Below are 24,297 nucleotides of genomic sequence, written 5' to 3'. Positions count from 1 at the left end.
TACACAAGCCAATAATGTATAAGTCCTGATTTTCATATGAAATAATTCTAGTCCTGTGTATGCTATATAAATACTGAGTAGAAAGTAAAAAGTAAATTGAAAAGGGGGAAATAATCCTAGAATTAGATAGAAGGAATATGTTGTTTTTCTGTAATTCTCCTCCATGCCACATTTATCATAAACTGCCACTTCACATTGAACCATTCAGAAAAATGGTTTTCTGAACAGCTGCAATGCTGCGTTTACTCTCTAAACAAAAGATTAAAGAAAAACATCTAGTTTGTTTGACTTGGGATCAGATCCAAACCCAGTTCTTTATTTCCCGATACTCTTCTTCAGATCATGGGCAGGCAGTTTCAGTCATTGATGTAACAGTTAGTCTGCACGAAATTATGAAAATGAGGGGGAATCAATAACCTGAATTGGAGCTACTTTAAAATTATTTATTACTCTTCAGTACTGTAGTACTTCTTAACTTAAGCTTGCTTTTTAGCTAAACAAATGCATCAAAGCAACTAAAAATTGGAAGCACTGGTATGAGCCAATAGATTTGTAAATTGCAGAGGAACTGTTCCTTTTGCTGTTGAATAAGGCAATGTCCTCTGTTCCTGTTTCTGCTTATTTTTAGTCTCACTTTATCTTGTAGAAATATTTTAATGTCGTTGTAATGGAATTTAAGTATTGAACCTGTACACAAAAAATCTCCATAAACCCCAAAGAATTTTAGAGAAATTATCACTTATTATATAGAGAAAAGTATGTTTCAAACTGATAGACTCATAAAATCAGTTTGGTTGGAAAAGACCTTTAAGATGATTGAGTTCACCCATTATCAAATTTGACTGAGTCTGGTGCTAAACCATGTCTCTTAGCAAAACATCTATGCATTTTTAAAAGAGCTCCAGGGAAAATGATCCCACCACCTTCTTGTGGAGCCTATTCTAGTGTTTGAGAACCCTTTCACTTAAGATGCTGCTTCAAATATCCAATCTGAATCTCCACTGGTGAAACTTGAAGCATTTTCTGTCATGCTGTCACTTGTTACTAAGAAGAAGAGGCCAATACCCATCAGGCTTCAATGTACTTTCCAGGTAGTTACAGAGAGAAAGGAGGTCTACCCTCATCTCTTTTTTTTCCAGACTAAACAACTCCAGTTCCCTCAGCCACTCCTCACAAGACCTGTTCTCCAGACCCTTTACTAGATCTATTGACCTTCACTAGACACACCCCAGCAACTCAATGTCTTTCTTGTATTGAGGGCCCCAAAACTGAGCACAGTACTAAATGTGGCTTCACCAGTGTCAAGTATAGGAAGACAATCACTTCCCTGATAATGCTTGTCACACTGTTCCTGATACAGGCTATGATGCTGTTGGCCTTGGCCACCTGGCCACACTGCTGGCCCATATTCAGCTGGCTGTTGATCAACATTCCCAGGTCTTTCTCTGCTGGGCAGCTTTCCAGCCACAGGTTTGGGATCCTGTAGAATGGCATGGTGGTGTTGTGACCAAAGTTTAGGACCTAGCACTTGTCCTTGTTGAATCTCCTACAGCTGTCCTTGGCCCATTCCAGCCTGTCCAAGTACCTCTGCAGAGCCTTCCTACCCTGAAGCAGATCAATGCTACCTCCCAATTTAGTGTCATTTGCAAACATACTCAGGGAGCCCTCAATCTCCTCACCCAGATCATTGATAAAGATATTAAAGAAAATCAGTGCCAGTACTGAGCCCTGGGAAACACCACTTGTGACCAGCCAGATTTTTACCCAGTGAAGTTTTGACTCATGCAAGCCATGAGCAGCCAATTTCTTGAGGGGGATGCAGTGAGAGACAGTGTCAAATGCTTTACTGAAATCCACAGCCTCTTCCGCTAAGCAGGTCACCTTGTCATAGAAGGAGAATGGGTTGGTCAAGCAGGACCCACACTTCATGAATCCATGCTGACTTGGCAAAGTCACCAAGGCAAAATTCTCCAGCATGGAGGATTGTGGTGGCGGAACCTTTCTGAAGTGGCAAAACCACATCTAAAAGTAAAGTCAAATGCAAAAGGAGAGAGAGGGTATACCAATGAAGTCTCTAAGGTAATGAGGTATCTGTTAATCTGCATGCTGAAACTAAAAAATCCTTGTAAAGAAGTCTTATTGGTCTCAGGTGAGCGCACCTACCTAGCATTTGCTTACTTAAACTGTTCCAGGGAGGATTCACTCAGTGTTATTACAAGACCTAAACTACCAGGTAATCTTCTTTCAGTTCTATTCCTTACTGACTAATAACCAGGTTTATGTCTTAAAGCAGAGTATCTTTAGAAAGAAATGGTCTTCTTTCACAATAAGTATGTATTTTCATTTATTCCTGCTACAATTAGTTCTGTATGCTCAGTAAGTCTGAGTTCTAGACTACTGAATAACTGTAAATTTAACTGCATGTGACATAAGCTGTAATTGGCTTGTCAGTGCATGCTACTCACATGCAACATCAGTGGATGAGTCATGGGCATTGCACAATAATTCTATAGTTATTTTTTTATTGCTCTCCTGAAATACAGTCCCATACTTCTAGAGATTTCTCACTATAAAGTGTAAATTCACAATGATTTCATCTGTGTACTTCTTATGTAATATGTTTAATGTAAATAATTAGAGTAGTATTCTATCCTTATGACCATATAGTTGCGTGAGTGAGGGTAGGCTGGTCTTCCACATGCTGTGGTTAAGAGGGCTGTCTCAAGCATCTCCTTGATTTTTCTTGATTCTTGTAGTGAGATAATTGCTGGTTTTCTTTCCTGTACTGCTTAGGCATTGACAGGAAGTTAAGAATGTAATCTTTTCCTTGATTTGTAAAGTGGAGAAAAATACAAAGAAGTTGGCTCCAAGTTGGCAAGTGGTGTCCCCCAGGGATCAGTACTGGGTCCAATTTTGTTCAATATCTTTATCAATGACCTGGATGAGGGGATTGAGAGTACCCCTCAGCAAGTTCACTGATGATACAAAACTGGGGGGGTTGGCTGACATCCCATCAGGCTGTGCAGCCATCCAACGAGATCTGGACAGGCTGGAGAGCTGGGTGCAGGCAAACCACATGAAGTTTAATAAGGACAAGTGCAGGGTCCTACATCTGGGGAGAAATAACAACATGCACCAGTACAGGTTAGGAGCTGCCCTGCTGGAAAGCAGCTCCACAGAGAAAGACCTTGGAGTGATGGTGGACAGCAAGTTCTCCATGGAACAACAATGTGCTCTTGTGGCCAAGAGAGCCAATGGGATCCTGGGATGCATCAAGAAAGGTGTGTCCAGCAGGTCTAGGGAAGTTCTTCTACCTCTCTGCTCTGCCCTGGTAAGACCACACCTGGAATACTGCATCCAGTTTTGGGCTCCCCAGTTCAAGAAAGACAGAGAACTGCTGGAAAGAATCCAGAGGAGAGCCACAAGGATGATTAGGGGACTTGAGCATCTCCCATATGAAAAGAAACTGAGATTCCTGGGGCTATTTAGTCTTGAGAAGACTGAGAGGGTGTAGAGAAATGGCCAGAAGACAAAAGGCCATGAGCTGCACAATCCATGCTAAACTAACTATAAACAGGCTGACATGTCCTTGAGAGGCTGATAAGAGAAAGCTTGGCAGAGCAGTAAACAGGAGGTGAAGCCAGGTGTTGGAACTGCAAGGCAGAAAAACATTGCCAATACCATATTCCAATCAGCGTACAGTAACAGGAGCGTGAACAATGTATGTTAGCCAATAGCGAGCTAATGTTATTCACGTGGACAGCACATAATACTATAAAAGCCTGTGTCTTATAATAATAAATGAGAAGATTCTGAACTCATATTGGGCCTGTGTCTTGACTCTGGCTGAGCAGGACTTTAACTCATATTGAGTCCATGTCCTGACTCTGGACTATCTCCTACAAGATGGGATCTCATCAATGTCTATAAATATCTGAGGGGTGGGTGTCAAGTGGATGGGGCCAGGCTCTTTTCAGTGATTCACAGTGATGAGACAAAGAACAATGGATTCAAACTTGAGCATAGAAGATTTCACCTAAACACGAGGAGAAACTTCTTTGCAGTGAGGGTGATGGAGCACTGGAACAGGCTGCCCAGGGAGGTTGTGGAGTCCCCTTCTCCAGAGACTTACAAAACCCACCTGGATGCATTCCTGTGTGGGCTACCCTAAGTGATCCTGCTTTGGCAGTGGGATTGGACCCAATGATCTCTTGAGGTCCCTTCCAGCCTCTGATATACTGTGATACTGTGATAATTAAGGTATGTCTCTTTTCTTCCCCCCTGTGATTTTCTATTTGAAGAAAAAAAAACAAACAAACAAGTACTAGGTTACTATACTGTAAAATTAGATGTTGGATGAACGGAGAAATGTAAATGGAATTATAACTGTATTGCACTATATTTCTCTGATCTTAGTCACATGTGTTGGAAAATCATAGAGATTCAAATCTTGTTGAAACTTAAAACTTTCTGCCTCATGCATTTCTCAGGTCAGGTGCACAAGGTCATGCTGTAGCTATTGGACTCAGATTGTGGGCAGGGTAGCCATTCCCAGGGGCTTTATTTCTGAGTAGTAGTGGAATTAAACCAGACATGCTTCTGGCAGATCAGCCTGTGTGCAGCACTTTGCCAGCCACAAACCCATGATGCTTGCCTTTTTCCTGACATGCACTGTGGAATATGCTCCAAACTCTATGGCAGTTTGAAAGCAGAGGGTCAAATTAGCCAAATACAGTTTTTGTTTTTACTGACTTTTGACTGAATTTGAAATTTTATTCCAATCTCCCATGCCCTACTGAAGATTGTAAGCTTAACAGAATGATTTTTGTGAATGTCTTTAATAAATGGAGTCCAGTAAATCAAAGACAGTGTTTTCAGGTGGCTCTTGTGTGTGGTCAGAGGAGCAAGTTAATACCCAAAATATTAGCAGAGAAAAGGGAAGGGGATGAGGTCTGTGATGTAAGAAATGCTTATGGTGCTACAGACAGAAACCTGCTGGCTGATGCTGAAGAGTTTATTTGAATTAAAAAAGAGGAGGAAACCAGTCCAATATATTTGGGAAAATAAAAACTCGAGCAAGGGAGTCACTGAAGATCGGATCTCACCATGGAATCTACCAGAGGAGAATAATCCAGCCTAAAATAACTAAACAGAAATCTTTCAAGTGTAATGTATCCTTGTAGTGGTAAGTTAAAGTAAAGCCCTCCCTTATGACCGAAGCAGAAGAATGGCTGGAGGTAAGAAAATGCAGAAGACTTAAAGAGTGCATATGGGTTGGTAGCTAAGAGGTGCAAGAAACCCCAAAACTTACTGGAAATAGCACTAAGTAATTATACAGTCAAGAAGTCATGATTAAATAGACAAACTCCTGCTTGAGAGGGATTGCTTGGTATTGCTGATGCCCCATAAGTAGACTTAGTTGTCTGTGAACACAATGACTGATAAGTTAAAATAATTGCAGCTGTTTAGAAATCTCTTTACAGGCTATAGACTTCTGCAGTGCCTTACTTGTTACATACCAATATGTGTAAAAAGATATATGGTGGGTTATTGTCTTTGGAATGTTTCACATTACACTTAATCTTCTAATGAACAAGTAGTAGTGCTCTTTGTACATGCATTAGTCAACACCTTTCTTGTCAGCTTTTGTAAAGCTGTAAGGAGTTGCATTGAAAGTATCTCAATATGAGTCAGGTATTTTTGAGAACTGATGTAAAGAAACTGCATAACTGTGGAAGTGGCAGGGAGGGAAGTATACCATTCTTGCCACAAGCAGAGTCTCTTTCAGGAACATAAGACAGAAGGTCTTTCCAGCAACTTTTGACATCAGATGCTATAGACTTCTTGCTCTCCTGCTTCGTAGAGATTTTAGGCATTATTTTGTAAAACTGGCTTGCATCCTTTTGTGGCAGTACATATAAAACCCGACCGCTTCCTTCCCCCCCAAAAAAGACAGAATGGGGGGAAAGACAGAAGCTGGGATGAATGGAGCCAGGGGAGATCTCTCCCCTTCTCAGGCCTGTGGATTGGTGAATTCACATGGGCTCTTCACCCAAGCCATGTGCCAGGGACAGACCCCTTGCTCAGGCAAGTCTGGGAATGTTTAGGCAGAGAACTGATGGTTATCAGTTTCCAGCCTTTTGTTTCAGCTTCAGACATGCTTTTTGGTAACGTGTGGCACAAAAATTAGCCTGACTTGATAAAACAGGTGAGGTGCAGAGCATGAGCTCTTCTCTCTCGGGTCTTTGCCCCAGACATACTCGGATTACAAGCAGCAGCAGCAGTTCAGGAGAATTTTCCGATAAAAAGAGACAAAAAGAGGAATTCCCAGAATCAGCAAGCAGCATTATGAGTAATTGATATATTCCTAAAGTCTCTGGGAACTTCCCTCCTTTTGTTAGCTGGTAATATTTACTGCTTACCTCTTTCCAAACACTGTTCTCAAACAATTTATAACCATTCCTATTGTGAAGATATTTCTCAATCGAATACCAAACCTTTATAAACTTTTTGTATATAATTATGTAGGAGGCAGGGCCAAATTAATAAATAACTTAGATTTTAATTAGTTTCTAACCTTCTTACCCCTTTATTTGTATCACCTTGCAGGTCAGTTTATGGAAAGTCTCATAGGCATCATAGTTTGTGTTTCTAGACATCTATGCTTTCAGGGGCTTTGAAAATTTGCCATGAAGGTCAACCTATGCCCAGAATTATGCCTCAAGTATTGCCAAAACTTGTCCCAACATGTTTTGCTCACATCCCCCCTTCCCCCTCCTTTCTGGACTGGATGCTCAGCCCAGAGCCAAGTAAACAAAAAAACCAAAACAAAACAAATACCCAAAAAACCCCCCCCAAACAAACAAACAAACAAACAAACAAAAAAAAAACAAACAAAAAACCCAAACAAACACCAAAAAAACCAAACAGGCATCAGCCAGCCAGGGTAAACAACCCAACCTGCTTTCTGTGGGAGAAACAGTATCATGCACCCACCTTACAGGATGCTCATGAGATGCTTGTGCCCGTTCCAAGTTTAGGCATAATTCTAGCAACATGCTTGGTCATAAGTTAAAAGGTATTACCAAGGTCAACTGTTGGCCAAATCCAAGCCTTGAGTAACATATAAATATTCCCCAAATTGTAAACAAGTCACTCCTTGCTCCTTGCTCTTGCTTCTGCTATAAAGCTCTGTCCACGTGCATGCGTACTGCCAGCCTCTTGCAGTCCAGGGAGAAGCTAACAATCTGGGAAGAGCAGACGTGCCTCAGTTTACCTGGAAGCCCACAAAGAGTCCTTCGCTTTGCTACAACTACAGCTTAGCATTTTATTCCCAGTCCCACCGGTAGGAAGAGCAGCCACCGTGTCTTAAAGGGGCTAAACCCCAATGGTAAGCCTTATCCAGTTGCGGGGAAGACTAGCCTGAATCCTTCGGCAAGTCCTAACGTAGTCTGCTATAGCCACAAGCCGCGGACTTGCAAGACAAAGCCCCCTGTGTGCCTGCTTGCAAAGACGGACCCTGCAATCGCAGGGGGGAGGAGCCACCACCTCTTCACAGCCCATTAAATTGAAAGCTGACCCAGGGTAATTTAGAACCAGGACCATCTGTGAGCATCCCATGTAGCTTCACAAAGAACTGCCGCATAACCCTAGAAACAGGAATCAATTGCAACAGAGAGGAACTCGGTTCCTCTCACTCATTTCAAGCTGAGCTGGGAGAAAGCCCACACCACTCCGAGCCACCCCCTCACACTCTCAAGCAGCCATGGAAGGGGAACTGCTCCCCCACATCACCCTGCTGACCCCGAAGGGATCGCGGCACCAAGGGAGCTGCCCAAGCCCATTCCAGGGGAATCTGCCCAAGTGGCAGAAGTCTACGCTGCATTAGCTTCCAGCTACAGCTCACACAGCTACGGGAGGAGAAAGCTGCCCCCACCATCGCATCTGGAGGAACCGCCCCTGGGAGCCAGTGCCAATTCTCTGCAAGCCTCTGAGCCTCAGCAGCCACAGCAGCTGCAGCCCCCGTCAAGTCCCTTTCCCCGTAGCCATTGTAGACAGCCAGCATAGCCGTAGTGTAGCAACCAGCTTAGCTACAAGAGAAACTGTGTATCTTTTCAGTGTTCACGAGTTTAGCACCAGATATGATGCTCCTTAACATCCCCATGCCTTAGCTCATGTGATACTGTAACCTAAGGTTTATGAAGCAGCCTCCCTGGCCATGTCCAGAGTCATAATTCATGATCATAATTATTTAAGTCTCTGACAGGTTTCCTTAATTGTACGTGACTGACATTTTGCCTCCCTTGCTGTATAAGCAGCTGCCAAGCTTCTTGTCGACTTGCCATCTAGTGGACAAACAGTGGAATTGCAACTCTTGGTTCTTAATTGAATGACCCTTGTGTGTTTTTCTAATTGGGTTCAAAATTGTTAAACTGTGCCAGTTTCTGGGATATATCCACAATTGTGCACTAGAATCTGCATATAAATATTGATACAGAGTTATTAATAATTTTTAAATATGAACAAATAATAATTTTCCTATTTCATATTTTCATAATTCATAAATTAATAACCATATTAATTAAAAAATCAATATGGTAAAAAAACCCCCAGAACTTTCAGGTCAAAGACGTGACCTTTCAGCCTGTGAGGGTGAAATGCTCTATGCAGTTAATACAGTAGTAAAAATACTCTTAGGTGGCTTAAACAGAGCATTAGTATGTTGGTGATAGATCCTTGCTATATACATTGTGCAGATTTCTATCTTCTGCTGACTCTGTTTAAATGAACATTCATATGATGTTTTGCCCTGCAATGGCAGTTCATGGGACCCAATGAGATACACACAGGGGTGCTGAAGGAACTGGCGGATGAGGTTGCTAAACTGCTCTCTATTTTATTCCAAAAGTCATGACAGTCCAGGGAAGTACCCACTGACTGGAAAAGGGGAAAGATAACCCCCCCTTTTCAAAAAGGGAACTATAGACCCCTCCTAGTCTCACCTCTGTACCTGGTAAGATGATGGAGCAGATCCTCCTGGAGGCACTGCTGAGGCACAAGAATAATGAAGAGGTGATTTGGTACAGTCAGTGCGGGTTCACCAAGGGCAAATCCTGCCTGACAAACCTGGTGGCCTTCCATGACAAGGTCACAACATTAATAGATGAAGGCCGAGCAACTGATATCATTTACCTGGACCTGAGCAAAGCCTTTGACACTGTCCTGCACCACATCCTGGTCTCCAAGCTGATAAAGTCTGGGTGGACCATTCAGTGGATAAATAACTGGCTTGATGGCCGCACCCAGAGAGTGGCTGTTGGTGGGTCCATGTCCAGGTGGAGGCCAGTGACAAGTGGAGTTCTTCAGGGATCAGTTCTGGGACCAGTCTTGTTCAACATCTTTGTTGGCAACATGGACAGTGGCATTCAGTGCACCCTCAGCAAGTCTGCTGATGACACCAAGCTATGTGGTGCAGCAGACATGCTGGAAGGAAGGGATGCCATCCAGAGGGACCTGGACGGGCAGCCCAGCTAGGAGAGGTGGGCCCATGATAACCTCATGAGGTTCAACAAGACCAAATGCAAGGTTCTGCTGCTGGGTTGGGCAATCCCAAGCAGCTGGGCTTGGGACTGGCTTGAGAGCATCCCTGAAGAAAGGGACTTGGGGGTGCTGGTGGATGGGAAACTCAACATGAGCTGTCAGTGTGCACTTGCAGCCCAGAAAGCCAATCACGTCCTGGGCTGCATCAAGAGAAGCATAGCCAGCAGGTCAAGGGAGGTGATTCTTCCCCTCTGCTCTGGTGAGACCCCACCTGGAGTACTGCATCCAGTTCTGGAACCATTATTATGGATCTGGAGGTGCTAGGACATGTCCAGAGAAGGGCCACGAGGATGATCAGAGGGCTGGAGCACCTCTCCTGTGAGAACAGACTGAAAGAGTTGGGGCTATTCAGAGGATCAGAGGATCACGGGATCACAGGATGTCAGGAGTTGGAAGGGACCCAAACAGATCATTGAGTCCAACCCCCTGCCAGAGCAGGACTGTACAATCTAGCTCAGGTCACAGGGGAGACCAACCAAGAAATCTTAATTAACCCTTACTGTCCTTTCTATACAGGATTGCATACAACATGTTGAAACACACCACTTCAGAACATTACTTTAACATAGAAAAGTGTTTTCTTTCTTAATGCTTTATCATGGTAAGTTTCCAGGGAAGTAATGTTATTAAAGAAGAAAGTTACAGGTTTGGGCTGAATGAATTTATTTAAAAGCAAAGGGAGATAGAAAACCAGGTTTGCAGGATCTTCAGAACTCATAAATGTTAATGAACTCACCATAAGTTGCATATAGTCAGCATGTTTACAAAATCAATCTGTTACATGTCATCTATACAAAATAAGCATAGCCTACTGGCTATTTACATTAAGAAGAAAAAAAAAGTTTTAATGAAAACATGTTTCTTTGACTATTGAGCCCCCAGTATTCTACTGGAGAGGGAAAAAAGGATATTGGTCAGCCTATTGCAGCTGAGGGATAATTTGAAGCTAACATATTTTTGCACCAATGCTTTCTCTTGAATAATTCACTGCATCTCACAGTACCACAGTATGGTAGGGGCTGGAAGGGGATGAAATCCAACTGCCCTGTCAAAACAGGTTAACCTAATTCAGATCTGTGTGCATGTATCACTGTGATGTTGTTTAATAACTAACTAGGTGGGCATTGAGCTTAAGTTGTGAAGTGAAAAAGCAGTTCCTAAGGGATACCTTGTTTTATCTGAGGGTAATTCAGATTCCCTAAATTTTAGAAAATTCCAAAACCTTTCAACCAAGTGTGTGTGCATTTGGACTTCTTACCTAGTTGATACTTTATATCCAGATTTTCATTTAAATGGGAATCAAAGATTATCTGTACTTCAAAAGGCTTGTTTTCTCTTCCTTAGGTGGCACTCCAGAGTCCTGGTCATATGTGATTGTTTTCTAGCTAATTTATGAAACCTGCACAATTTATTTACCATCATACATAATTGCAAACAGTTTCTTTTTTTGATTTTTCTGTAGGATTGTGGAAAAAGGTTACTACAGTGAACGAGATGCTGCTGATGCTGTTAAACAAATCCTGGAGGCAGTTGCTGTGAGTATTATCTAGCATCATGTTCTCAGCACCTAACTTTTCACCTACAGTAGCTCAATAAATATTTATATGTGAAAGAATCAGAGTTCATTGAAGACAGTCCTCACAAGTTCCCTCCTATAATTAATTGCATATTGATTTTTTGAAGCTAGTGTTATTCTGAATGTCAAGACGTGACTTGGAATGACAGTTGTCAATACATTTAATGCTCCATTGTTCTTCAAGCTGGAAGACAGCTTCTTTCTTAAGATAAAAAGCACATACAAAACTAGGGCAAACCCATGATCATCCTTTTAGCTCTTTGCTGTGCTGTTCGGAACAGGTAAGGGAGTTTTGGTACTAGCTGACATGATACAACATGGTGAATTTCATTCCTGAGAGGTGATGCGTTAGAGGACAGACTTTCTTGACATATCGTTGTCCTTTCTCTCTTTCTCAGAGGATCAGTTTTATACAGTGTGGTTTTCTTGCATGTTTTCTTGCAGTTTTTCTATTTTTTTTGTAATTAGTTAATTTTCTTATGCAGATGTCTTGAACTGCCTGGCTTACAGAATGAGTTACTGATGCTATGGAATTCAAATAATCCTGGCAATATTAGTCAGAAAAAAATACAAACTTTTCCTGTAAGAGATATTTACTTTTATTCAGCTAAACAAACTTATGAAAATTGCACTGACTTTTTAATGTGTACTTTCTAAATCTTGTATTTGTCACTAAACATAAACTATGTTCCTTTTTGCCTACTCTACATCAGTGTCAAAGTGATAGGTTTCTTCTTGAGGGTTAAATTAGTCTTTTCATTATATTTTAATTTGAAATACTTTTTGTAATTTGAGTAGTTACTAGCATTTCTTCTATATGTAGTTTTGAACTCAGCCAGCAGTCTCTTAAGTTAGTACCCCATCACATTTTATAGTATGTTGTTTTCTTATGACTGGCCATTATGTTAGCTAGATAGGAACATTTTTCTGAAGTTATATGTGGGACACCCTCTGTTCTAATTTCTATTTTATATTTCAATTTTCTACCACATCAGTCTTCATTGTGTGCCTGCACACAATTCCTTGTCACCTTCAATTCACAGTGAGCATTGAATTCTTAGCTGTGCCTGCAGAGAGTGAGCACTTATCCACTTGCAGATTTGAGAGGGTGTATCTGGACTGAATGTTTCAATTAATTTCAATGAACTTTGATCTGGCCAATAATAGCATGTGTGATAGTAGATAAAGTATTACAACACAGGATAAAGACCTTTAAAATATATTAAGAAAATTTAGGAATACTGCATATAAGAGAAGGAATTTAGGTGTTTAGGTTTTGATTTTTAGGTATCGAAGAACACTAACCTCCTCTCTTCCAAACATTTTGCAAAAATTTCTGTTTTAATAGAGGACACATTTGCACCTTCAGTTATTCCCTGCTCCCCATTCCCTGATGAATCGTTTTCCCTCTCCCTCTGGCAGAAGGGAGTGGTTTTCTGAATCTGTTCTTTGCATGAGTGTTGTTCAAGGTATGGTTAGGAAACAGCAACTGTTCTGATCTAAAGCTGTCCAAACCCATCAATCTCTGCTTTTCCATTGCAAGGAGTGGAGGTCAGAGAAGGGGAAATGCCAAATTTTGTCAGATTTTCAAAATGTTGGCTCAAAAGTGGTATTTCAGTGACTTGCAGTTTTAGGCTCGATTCAGTGTGTTCATTGAGTGTGCAGCTGATAGGAAAAGAGCCAATGCTTGATAATGTAAGACAAGAAGGAACTTACTGCTCCATCTGCAATACTGTGCAAAGGAATGTGTTGTGTTTTATTGTGTTCCCTGACAGCATAGTCAGCTTTTGCCATTTTCCTTCTAACCTGCCAAAAGGAACAGGCAGAAAAGCACAGAGATTGTTGGTTTTTAGATTGTACGCTTGTGCTTCAGAACACTTTTCATTCTGGGAAACTTGCATGGCAACATCTTAAAAGAAGAAGCAGATAAACACTGAATTCAAAACAGTCACAAGACCTATCTGTGTTAAGAGCACCATTTACAATGTAATTGAGGAAATGTATAATGAGGATGTTTGAATATGTTCTCTTTTTTTAGAAGAAAAAAGGTTGTGAATATGGATCAGAAATTCTGTATTACTTTAATGGTAATTCAGGCAGGGAAAACCATAATACAGAAAATTTACAGTTTTCTTTCTTTGCACGAATTCTTCAGCTGTCCTGTTACGGAAGTGGTGTGGAGCACTGTTAGCTTTAAGCTTGCTTGAGAGATAAGGATTGCCCACAGAAACCTGAACTTTCAGGGAGATGTGATATTGATACCCCTGTCTCTGAGGTGGGAGAAGTTCAGAGCAATTGGTGCCAGTGGCCCAAGACATTCAGGAGATGATTTTTGTAGTGAAGCAGAACTTGGGATATTTGTTGCCCTCTTTTTAATGGATGAAACATAAACACAAAGTCCTTAGTATATCTTTTCTGTATAAGATTATCAGTTATGATGTCACAGAAAATGGACTGTGTAAGATACATTATTTTACCTGCCACATTTCTTTATACTTACTTGGGTTTTGTTTGTTTTACTCTTGGCCATATAATGTGTTGGGCAGCTCTGCACTTCATTAATGTCAAACATGCTGCAGGTTGAGGACATGATTATGGGGCACCTTATTGCCACATGAAGTGAAAGTGTGGATGTAACGGATTCTCTCTCTCCTGACTGATTTTTTGTAACATGGTGTTCATCTCTGGCAGATAGTTTGCTCTTGATAGAGCAACTGTGACTGGAAACTAATGTAACTTCACAGCAGCAGTCTGCTCCCTAATGTCCATCTCTCACCACAACTTGCTTCATGCACTTCTGTCATGGTTATTAATATTTAATAATTATGTCTGAAATGGGATTATAAAAATATAATTATTTATTGATCCAGGAAAAATCCTCCCCCATGCTATATACAAAACTAGTTGTGTATTTATGGATTTGGGTATTCGGTAGGGAGATATTTATCACAATAGGAGAATATTAATAATTACAAACAATTTAGAAAGTTCAGAAAATTGGAAAAGGACAAGACACAAGATGGCTTTTCCCCCAATATAAGCGGCATGCAGAATCCCCAGAAAATCTAGGAAATAAAGTCAAAAGAGCCAAATTCACTCATGAAAAATGGTGCCGTGAGGGTGGAGAATTTCTTGTGGTTTTCCTGGCCGCCAAAACTGCAAATATAATCCATGTGCAGAATGCACAAAGTGAAAATGGCTCCCGCGAAGCCCAAGTAAAACTCAGGAGGGCGCAGCTTTTGACAGCAAAGGTGTGCTACCCAGCCCAGCGTGTTTCCCACATGCAGCAAGGAAGCAGCAGCTTTATGGCAGCTTTGTCCAGCACAAAGGAAACAGGATCCAAGTAGCAGAATCACAAAGAAGCCCCTGCATTTTCAGATCACTCCAATTTAATACCTTCCTAGGAGAAATGAGTCCAGTGGCATAAATACTGAGCAGAAATTACTCAGCCTATGGCATCCCAGCATGGCATTAACAGTGTGGGAATTTCACTTGGCACGGGGCAAGGCAGAACCCAGCCTGCAGCAGGAATAAGGGCACATTTTTGGCTCTTTTCATGCCTTTCCAGTTTCCCCATTCAAACTCATAAAGGCAAGGGGGAAAGCAAAGGGAGGTTTGGGGCACGTTCTCCACAACTTCCTAGATGTCTGTCTCGTATCCTAAAAATTATGGTCCGTGAGGAAAAAACAGAATAGGTACAAAGCTGGGTTTCTTCATGTTTCTGGGTTTCTGCATAGTAGCTGTTAGTGTCAGCTGCTGGTGTTTAGATAATACTCCTAAGGAAGAGGAATATGAGATAAAAATCTTTTAATTTCCCTGAAAGACATAAAAAAAGTGAACTTCTTCAAAGTGGAGCTGTCCTCCCTTGATCACCTTGGATAGTAAGACAAGAACAAACCAAAACTAAGAACCTTTTCTACCCTTTGCAACTGGGCAATATTTTCTCTTGACTTGTTGAGAAGGATAAAGAGAAAAACATACTCTTCTGTATGACCAGCCACATACTCAGCCTGGCTTGAAATGATGGCTTGCAGTAACTCTAGTGTTGGCACTGCTAAGTGCTCTTCATCCAAGGAGGAATGATAATTTTATAACACTGTTGGCTTCTGTCCAGTCCTTTTCAAGATAAACACCAGGGGAAAGGATTTTTGAAATAACATTCAAAGTTAAGAACCTATGCTTGGTTTTCAGTGTTTAGTAGTGATGCGGTGAAGAACATGGTGGCTTTTGATCTTGGCAATTCACGAGTGTTGTGTACCCCTGTGCCTTTTGACATGAGCTATTTTCCATTTTGTGGTAGGGATGTAAGTTGTGAAGAAAAAGGAGCAGGTGGGTCCAGCAATCCATATTAGGTCCCATAGTATTTTTTCAGAACTGTCTTCAGAGATGTAATCCATTGGCCTTCTGTGGTCTTGTTTGGAAATCTTCACAGAGACATATGAAGAACTTTCTGTGTAGCTTTTATATTTTTGTTAGTATTTGGTCCATCTTGTGAACTTCCCATAAAACTAACGCAGTTACATATGACTTAGTGAACCAGTATGTTTAATGGAACCCTAAATTTTAAAACTGCCTTGCATATAGAGAATCTTTTGGCATTTATTCCGTTTCAGAGATTTTAGGGGCAAATGAGTATATATTAAAGATAACTGTAGCAAACTAACTTAAAATTCAAATTGTTCTATATTCAAGTTCTGCTGTGTTTCTCAAAAACCTTTATTAAAGAGACACTTTTTTTTTTAAATGTTACCACAGCTCTGTTATTAGAAAAAAATAGTGAATAATAAGATGTTGATATGACTCAACATAACACAGTTACCTAAATGTAAATCCTTTTACTCAAATGTGAACGTGACATTAACTGGAGAATTACAAAAGCAAATTATGGAATATTCTTACAGTATCAATCTGGCCAATAGGAATTGGGCCAGGGTACTAGGGTACTAGAACCATCACTACAAAGAAATTTTGCAAGGTCTCTAGTGCAAGTTAAAAATTCTCATCTTTTCAGAAACAGGGCCTGAAGTAAGGCATCCAATATTTTCCAAGTCCACTTCATTTATTGACATCATTTACTAGTACTTTGTACTTTATTCACAGGGAAAAAAAAGAAACCCATTCTTAATATTCAGTCATTGACACATAGACAGAAGTGTACTGAGTTTTTAGCTGTACAAATTAGGTTAGATGCCAAATATTTTGAATCTGTTTAGATGAAGAGTTGGAAATCTACCACCTGGACGTTAGGCACAGCAGTGTTTGTGTACTCACTCATCACCTTTGTTTACTTTCTGTAGCTAGTATCTTCAGTTATGATCACTCATAGCAGCATACCTAAAGAATCAGAGTCTTGCTTACAAATTTCTACTGTAAGAAAATTAAGGACATTTGCATGTCTTGTGAAATTAGGCCTTGTACAAGCTCTGCATGTGAAGCTCTGCAGAGTTGTGCAGAAATAAGTTTCATGCTTCCATCCATTTCCAGTTAAATGCCCAGCTGGAATTATGTTTAAGTGGGTAAGAAATTTGCATAGCTATATGATTTGCAAGTATGTTATTCATAAATTGAAGAGCAATTTGGAAAGTATACTGATAATATATGCTTTTTATTCAAATAAATTTGCTAAAATCAATGTGAAGTGCTAATTATTCTGTCATCTATTAAAATAGTGAACTTATTACTATTAATTTAATTTTTTTCACTTAATTGGAAGATATTTTCTGAAAATAAAAACTAATGTAGAGGTTAAAACTTTGTACATCTTTCTGAAATTATAACCTTCATTTCACACAAGTGGTTTCCCTATACTCAAGGACATAATTGCATATTTGATAGTGGTAATCGCTAGGCAAAGTAAATGAAAACTGATGTCATGCATATTATTTTGTGAAGTCCTTGTTATTCTAAAGGCTGTTGGAAGCAGAGGAGAAGAAGAGCAGACAGGTTCCACATCAGCCCTACTGAACAATTTTGCAGTCCATGCATCTATCTCTGCTTCCCATCAACGCTGTACTCCAAAGAAATTTCTTCAGTGGGCTGCCTGCCTGTTTCTCTGTCACATGCAACATGCCAAGTTTTCTCTGTCCCCTGTATCCACACATATGGACATATGTTGCCAACTCTCTCAGTTAAAAAAACTACACAAATGAATTGCTTGCTTCTATATTACATATTTTTTTTTAGTTTCAAAGCAGCTTATCTAATACACAAGTAATTTTAAACTGTAGATCAAACAGATGTCCTGAGTAATAGATTCTAAGGTTCCATAATGGCAGTTTTATCTATTTCTATGAAGCTAATTTTGTGGATGTGACAAAATTATATATATTTACTGTGTTACACTCAGCATGCTAGTAGTCATAATGATTACTATATATACAGCAGTTGTACTTCATGAATGTAAAGAAATGCCTGGCCTGGAGATCTGTATGTAAGTGAAGCAACTTTCAAAAAGTTGTGAAGCAACTTTCAAAAGTCTCAAAGCAACATTTCTTTGTTACAGAAATTATAGGAATGTCACCGTAGATACAGTGGTTGTACTAACTAATTCAACAAAGTCTGATAATGGACAGGTGTTCTGAATTCCCCGTGAGGTCTTGTCCTGAAACAAGGTAAAAGACAGTGACTTAAACAGGATCCTCTCATAGGAATAGCTTACTGCAAAGTGGTTTACAGTGAATATAATTAAAATTTTACTACTTATAGCCATTTATAGTTGTAAAATTACAAGTATAAATATGAATTATACACAATAAAGCTATTGTAATTATACAATAATTATATTCATATAAGTATATCATAGCATGAAAAAATAGTCTCCATAATGAGAAGCATATACTGTCTGCTGTGATCTTGCTTAAGCCTTTTGAACATTAACATCCATTTTAGTAGTGATTGTAGCAGACTGCAAAATAAGGAGGTTCTAACAATATTTTTTAAAAGTGTTTCAACAAATTATGCTTCATATGCATAATAAACCTTATATATCAGGGCAGGGTGTCAGACAGAGAGGAGGAATGAAATAAGGAGTGAGCCTTTTTGTTTGCTTGTATATACCTTCTTATTACAGTCAGTGAAGGCAGACAGGACCAACAATTGGACTGATATTAAGGTGTGTTTTGTAGGGCAACTATATGCATTCTTCCTTTGACTCTAAAATGCGTCTGTTGCCATGAACATGGTATGCAATTTAATGCATTGCAGGGAGAAGTAACAGTGCCAGTCCTAAGGCATTGTAAGTTGTGGTTTTAAGTTGCAAAAATAATTGCCTTGTGATATATTCCACGCACAAAGTATTTATTTCTTCAGATTTTGTTTGTGAGGCTCGAAGGTGAATCCTCTTCAAGAGGGATGATGCAACACATCACGTATAGAGATGACTCTGTGGATGCTGGGAAATAGTCTTGACCTTTTATTTTAACTTCATGAGTGTCCCAGGAAGACCTTTCTGACACATGGACAACTAAGCAAATAGGTAAACTATTAAGTAAGAAAATTATTGAAAAGCTGCCGCTGCCTGGAAGAGAAATGATTTTGTGTCCTAAATGTGCTGTTTCTGAAGCAATGTTAAGTGAGGGTTTCATACGTTGGATAATCTGTTTAGAGGGTGAAGGCATTTTAAGTGAGTAGCCTCATGATTTTGCTAGCTTGCATTCGTTTATCTTGTTAGTTGTAACTGGATTTCTTGTTAATGATGTATTTAGCTTATTATAAGGAAAGTAGAGTGTTTTTATTATCACACCAACCTTAATTCAGAATTATTTAGTCAAAAACATTTTTTGAAACCTGTTTTAAGAAAAGTGCAAAGCTCATTTTGCAGCACACAGAGGAAAGAAGATTTACAAGTCAAAAGAGTCTGGCAATGCTGCCATCAGCAATAAGGAAATGAGGGTATTGTATTTGCTATTATCTCTAATAGAGGAAATGGAACAAGCACTAATGGTCATGGTGCAGATATACTGCATTAGAGTCAGGATCATATTTGCTAATTTGTTATCAACTTAAAATATACTTTTACCTAAGTAAGATGTCCTTCTCTCATTCTAAAAACAAGGTACTACAGTAATAATTTTGAAAAATATTTGGAAATAGTGACAAAAGTGATTAGTTATCTCTTGTTTTAACTCACAACATACCAGTGCCTGCAGTTGATTTTTATTTCAAGAGACTGATATTTACAGGGAATTTTTTTTCTAAGAACTGATTAAAGGCTCAAGGATTTGACTTCTTCCCAGTTCATCTCAGGCAGATAGGGAATTGGATGCTACAGAAAGCATGGAGAAGGATTCATAGCAGATCTGAGGAGGCCTTTGTCCTAGTGGAAATATCAAAGTAGAAAACCACAGAGCTGTGCATGAATAGATGCAGGAGAAATGCTAACTGACACTGCAGGAATATCACCAGTAGAATCATAAAATGCACTGGAACAGAAGGGACCTCTAGAGGTCATCTAGTTCAACCTCCAGATCCCCAACTAGATCAGGCTGCTTAGAGCCCCTCCAAGCCTGACTCTGAATCTCTCTAGGGATGGGGCCTCTGCCATCTCCATGAATAGCTACTGCTCTTCATTAAAAATGCACAAAACAACTGTGCAGACAGGCAGTACATTATTTCTCTAACAGCTGAAAGCCATCTAGTTATATATTAAATTCCCTAAGACTTTTCTAAGGTTTGAGGAAGCTTACAGATTTTTAATGCCTTTTAGAGAAGTTGCTGTAGTGTGAAAGGTCTGAATATATCTGTGTACAAGAAGCCTCCACGCAGTTTCTTGCACAACAGCCAGAGGACATGGGACTGCATCCTGCACAGGTCAGGAAATTACTTCCCCAATGAGCTGGCATAGAGTAGCAGCATCTTTGCAGAAGTCATTGCTTTGTCTCCGAAAAGGTTTGCTGAAGGCTAAGAAGCACCCTTTCTTCAGCTCTCCCCATCCACAGCCATGTGTTTTTCTTTCTCAGAAGCGTGCTGTGCTGGCAGACCTAGGTGAGGACAGGCTTGTCAACATGTGTCTTGCTGCTCCTAACTCTTGTCATAGTAAGAATAAAAATTCATTGATTGTTCAAAAGTAAATTGCAAGTGAACCTGTGAAATGAAAGACATTTGCAAAAAACTTGCTCAAGAGTACTAGTATAGCCTTCTGCAATGTTTGGTCTGCAATTTCATAGTACTGGACTGACTAGATATTGGAATCTTAATAAAAGGCTATTTGCATAGATTTTTTTTCATTAGGCAATATGGAAAGTTACCTGAATCTCCCTGCCTGTGCTTTAAAGAAATCTAAAAGAATTTATGCTACCCCCAGGAAAGATTTCTGATGTGCCAAGAGGATGGCATGATCCTAAATTGGCTGATATTGATCACTAATAATAAGACAGTGTGATAATATGTCAGCCATTATTTCATCCAAGTGGCTTCATTTCTGTGGCCCTGACAGCATGAGTGAAACAAGATTCCTCTCTTATTTCCTTGCAGTTCCTTACTGATCCTCTGTAAAGCCATCAGCTGTGGATCACAAGATGTCAGGGGTTGGAAGGGACCCAAATATTGATCCCAACCCCCTGCCAGAGCAGGACCATACAATCTAGCTCAGGTCATGGAAGAATGCATCCAGACAGGCCTTGAAAGTGTCCAGAGAAGGAGACTCCACAACCTCTCTGGGGAGCCTGTTCCAGTGGTTTGTGACCCTTACAGTAAAGAAGTTCCCCCTTGTGTTGAGGTGAAACCTCCTGTGCTGCAGCTTACATCCATTGCTCCCTGTCCTATCACAGGGAGTAAGTGAGTAAAGCCTGCCCTCTCCCTCCTGACACCCAACCCTCAGATATTTATAAACATTTATTAAATCCCCTCTAAGATTTCTCTTTTCCAGACTAAAAAGCCCCAGGTCCCTCAGCCTTTCCTCATAAGACACGTGTTCCAGTCCCCTAATCATCCTTGTAACCATCTGCTGGACCTTCTTCAGCAGATCCCTGTCCCTCTTAAATGGTGGAGCCCAAAATTGAACGCAGTCCTCAAGATGAGGCCTCACCAGAGCAGAGGGGAGGAGAACCTCCCTCGATCCGCTGGACACACTCCTCTTAATGCACCCCAGGATCCCATTGGCCTTCTTGGCCACAACGGCATATTGCTGTCCCATGTCTACTTGTTATCCACCAGGACTCCCAGGTCCCTCTCCACAGGGCTACTCTGCAGCAGATCACCTCCCAACCTGTACTGTTGCAGTTTAGTATTCCTCCCCAGATGCAGGACTCTGCACTTGTCCTTGTTGAACCTCATTAGGTTCCTGTGTGCCCAGCTCTCCAGTCTGTCCTAGTCTTCCTGGATGGCCCACAGCCTTCAGCTTCATCAGCCAAGCCTCCCAGTTTGTTGTCATCAGCAAACTTGCTGAGCAGACGCTCTGTCCCCTCATCAATGTCATTGATGAAGATGTTGAACAGCACTAGACCCAGCACTGATCCCTGGGGGTCTCCACTAGTTACAGCTCTCCAGCTGGACCTGGCACCACTGATAACCACTATTTGAACTCTATTTTGTAACCGGTTCCTAATTCACCTCACTGTCTGGAGATAGAGAAGGCTCTGAGGAACCTTCCAGTATCTTAAGGGGGCCTACAAGAAAGCTAGTGAGGGACTTTTTAGGGTGTCCGATGATATATTTGAAGAAGCCCTTCTTGTTCTCTTTTATTTCCTTTGCCAGGCCTTTCCTGTTGCCTTCCTACATGCCCTGACAACTTCTCTACAGTTCTCCCAAGTGACAAATCCCTTCTTCCATGAATTGTAAGTTTCTTTCATCCCTGAGATTTCCTTCAGGAGGTCCTTGCTCAGCCTTCCAGGTCTCCTAGCATGCCTACCTGATTTTCTACTCAAGGGAACACACCTAACTTGGGCTTGGAATAAGTAGTCTTTAAAAACTGACCAAATTTCTTGGTTTCCTTTTCCCTCCAGGGTCTTAGCCCATGGGATTTCTGCAAGTATGTCTCTGAAGTGTGCAATGTTATCTCTGCAGAAGTCCAGGGTTGTAATTCTAATTGTTGGTCTGCTTCTACTCCACCATGTCACGATCCACTATCACCAAGGCTGTTCTGAACCTTAATGTCCTCAACCAGTCCTTCTTTATTAGTTAATACAAGGTCCAGCAGTGCACCTCTCCTTGTTGGCTCCTCTACTACCTGCATCAAGAAGTTATCATTGATATACTGCAAGAGCCTTTTGGACTGGCTGTGCCTGGCTATTTGAGCTTCCCAGCAAATATCAGGGTGATTGAAGTCACCCATGAGTACTAAGGAGTTTGCTCTAGAGGCTACCTCCAGTTGACTGTAGAAGGCCTCATCAACATCCTCTTGGTTTTGTAGTCTGTAGTAGACACCTACAACAATTTCACCTCCTTTCCCACATTCCTTAATTCTTACCCACAAGCTTTCAACCAGTTCTGCTCCACCCCCCCTCCCCAGCCCCTTGATAGAACTCAGCATATTTCAGTTGCTCTCGCACCTCGTCTTGCTGGTCTATCCTTCCTGAACAGCACATAGCCATCCATGACAACATTCCAGTCATGGGAGCTGTCCCACCATGTTTCAGTGATGGCATAGTCATTCAGACTAATGCAGATCTCCAGCTCCTCCTGCTTATTCCGCATGCTCTGTGCATTGGTATATATTCAGGGAGGGAGTTAATCTATTTGCTTTCACTCTTGCAGTCTGACCATTTCCAGCCACTTCCATGGCCACCAACCTAGCAGTGAGCTCTGTGTGTGCTGATTCCTTGTTACTTGATCCCCATGGTATATCTCTGTAAGACTTTAAGAGTTCTTGCGTGTCCTCAGCATGCTGCAAGGTAACAGGCTGGAGCCTCTTATTAACCTCCCACCCTGGTGTGCCATCCCTCAGCTTGCACTCACTGCTAGCCCTTGCATCTTCTCCAACACACAACTCATTGTTATCTACTTCCACTGAGACAGCAGTGGAGCTGACACATTGCCCCACAATTGTCTCAGGCTTGCTAACAGTAAGCCTGGCTTTTTCCCTTCCCCACTTCCAACCTAGTTTAAAGCACAATTAATGAGCCTGGCCAACCCCTGGATATTTTGGAACTTCTAATAAGTCTGGTTTTCTACTTTTAAATTTAAAATTTCCTAATGCCTTTTATGTCTCTGTGTGACAAGTTTTACCTGATTCTCTCATACTAGTTTGCTGGCATCTGCAAGTTGCTTTCTGAACACTTTAACTTCAATTTTCAATGCTTCTCAGTAATTATCAACAAAACCAAGGAATCTCTTGGCTTTAAATTACAGATACTCCTCCTTTTCAGTTTAGGTTTTCATGGACTTCTGTGTTTGAAGATCCAAACTCTAGCAGAGGTGAATAATGAAAGTCATGTTTTCAGTAACCAATACCACTTCATCCTTCACTCCAGTAGATCTGAGTGCATGTTGGTGGTTGTTACCTCATAATGAGAGGGAATATGTGTAAGAATCAGGGTGTCTCCTTTATTCAAGTAATGAGTAGTAAGAAGCTTTTTCAGGAGCATAGACCTTCTAGATTTATTACCTGGCTTGTTTTGTGAATGGTGCTGCATGTGGGGATTTTGGTGGATTTTCTGCTGTGTTCTTCTACAATAGCAATGATGGGCGGCAGCTGGAGTGTAAACAGTGTATTTCATTTTTAGAATATGCTTTTCTAAATATCATGTCCAGCCGAGTCCATATGATAAACAGCAACAGCAGAAAATCAGTATGCTGTCAGTTAGGGAGAAAACATAAACATATTTCATTTCTTGGGCTTTAAAATTACTTTCTTATACTATTGTACTTTCCCATCTGTCATGGGCTGAGTTGAATCTGCTGCTGTTATTCATAGCATGCTACAGTTGTGCCAGCTTCAAAAATGAAAGTACTGGTTCGAGCAAAGTATTATAGGGTGTGAAGTTCAGGTTGTTCCTGTTCTGGTTGCTGCTTTTGAGTTCCAGGTTATTTGAGTGTTGCCTCTTCCGCTGTGATGGTGGCAGGATGAGGAGGGATGGGGGAATAGTTTTCTGGCTTGGACTTTTGGCTTGCTTATTTCTGTTTGTTGCTGCTTAGTGCTGTGCTTTTTCTGCAAATAGGCTAAGATAATTATGCATTTTGTACTG

At 40.8% G+C, this 24,297-nt stretch overlaps 1 protein-coding gene across 1 annotated transcript in view; it reads left to right on the top strand.

Moving 5' to 3' along the window:
* CAMK4 (calcium/calmodulin dependent protein kinase IV) overlaps nucleotides 1-24,297 on the top strand; it is a 225,799-nt gene that overhangs the window by 123,960 nt on the left and 77,542 nt on the right. Inside the window, exon 5 of the mRNA XM_054398040.1 lies at nucleotides 11,063-11,135. Coding sequence (XP_054254015.1) covers nucleotides 11,063-11,135 — 73 coding nt within the window. The remainder of the gene's footprint in view (nucleotides 1-11,062; nucleotides 11,136-24,297) is intronic.

This window comes from Indicator indicator, chromosome Z, assembly GCF_027791375.1.
Source record: "Indicator indicator isolate 239-I01 chromosome Z, UM_Iind_1.1, whole genome shotgun sequence".
In the NCBI taxonomy this organism is placed as follows: Eukaryota; Metazoa; Chordata; class Aves; order Piciformes; family Indicatoridae; genus Indicator; species Indicator indicator.
This window is presented reverse-complemented; position numbering and strand designations above follow the sequence as displayed.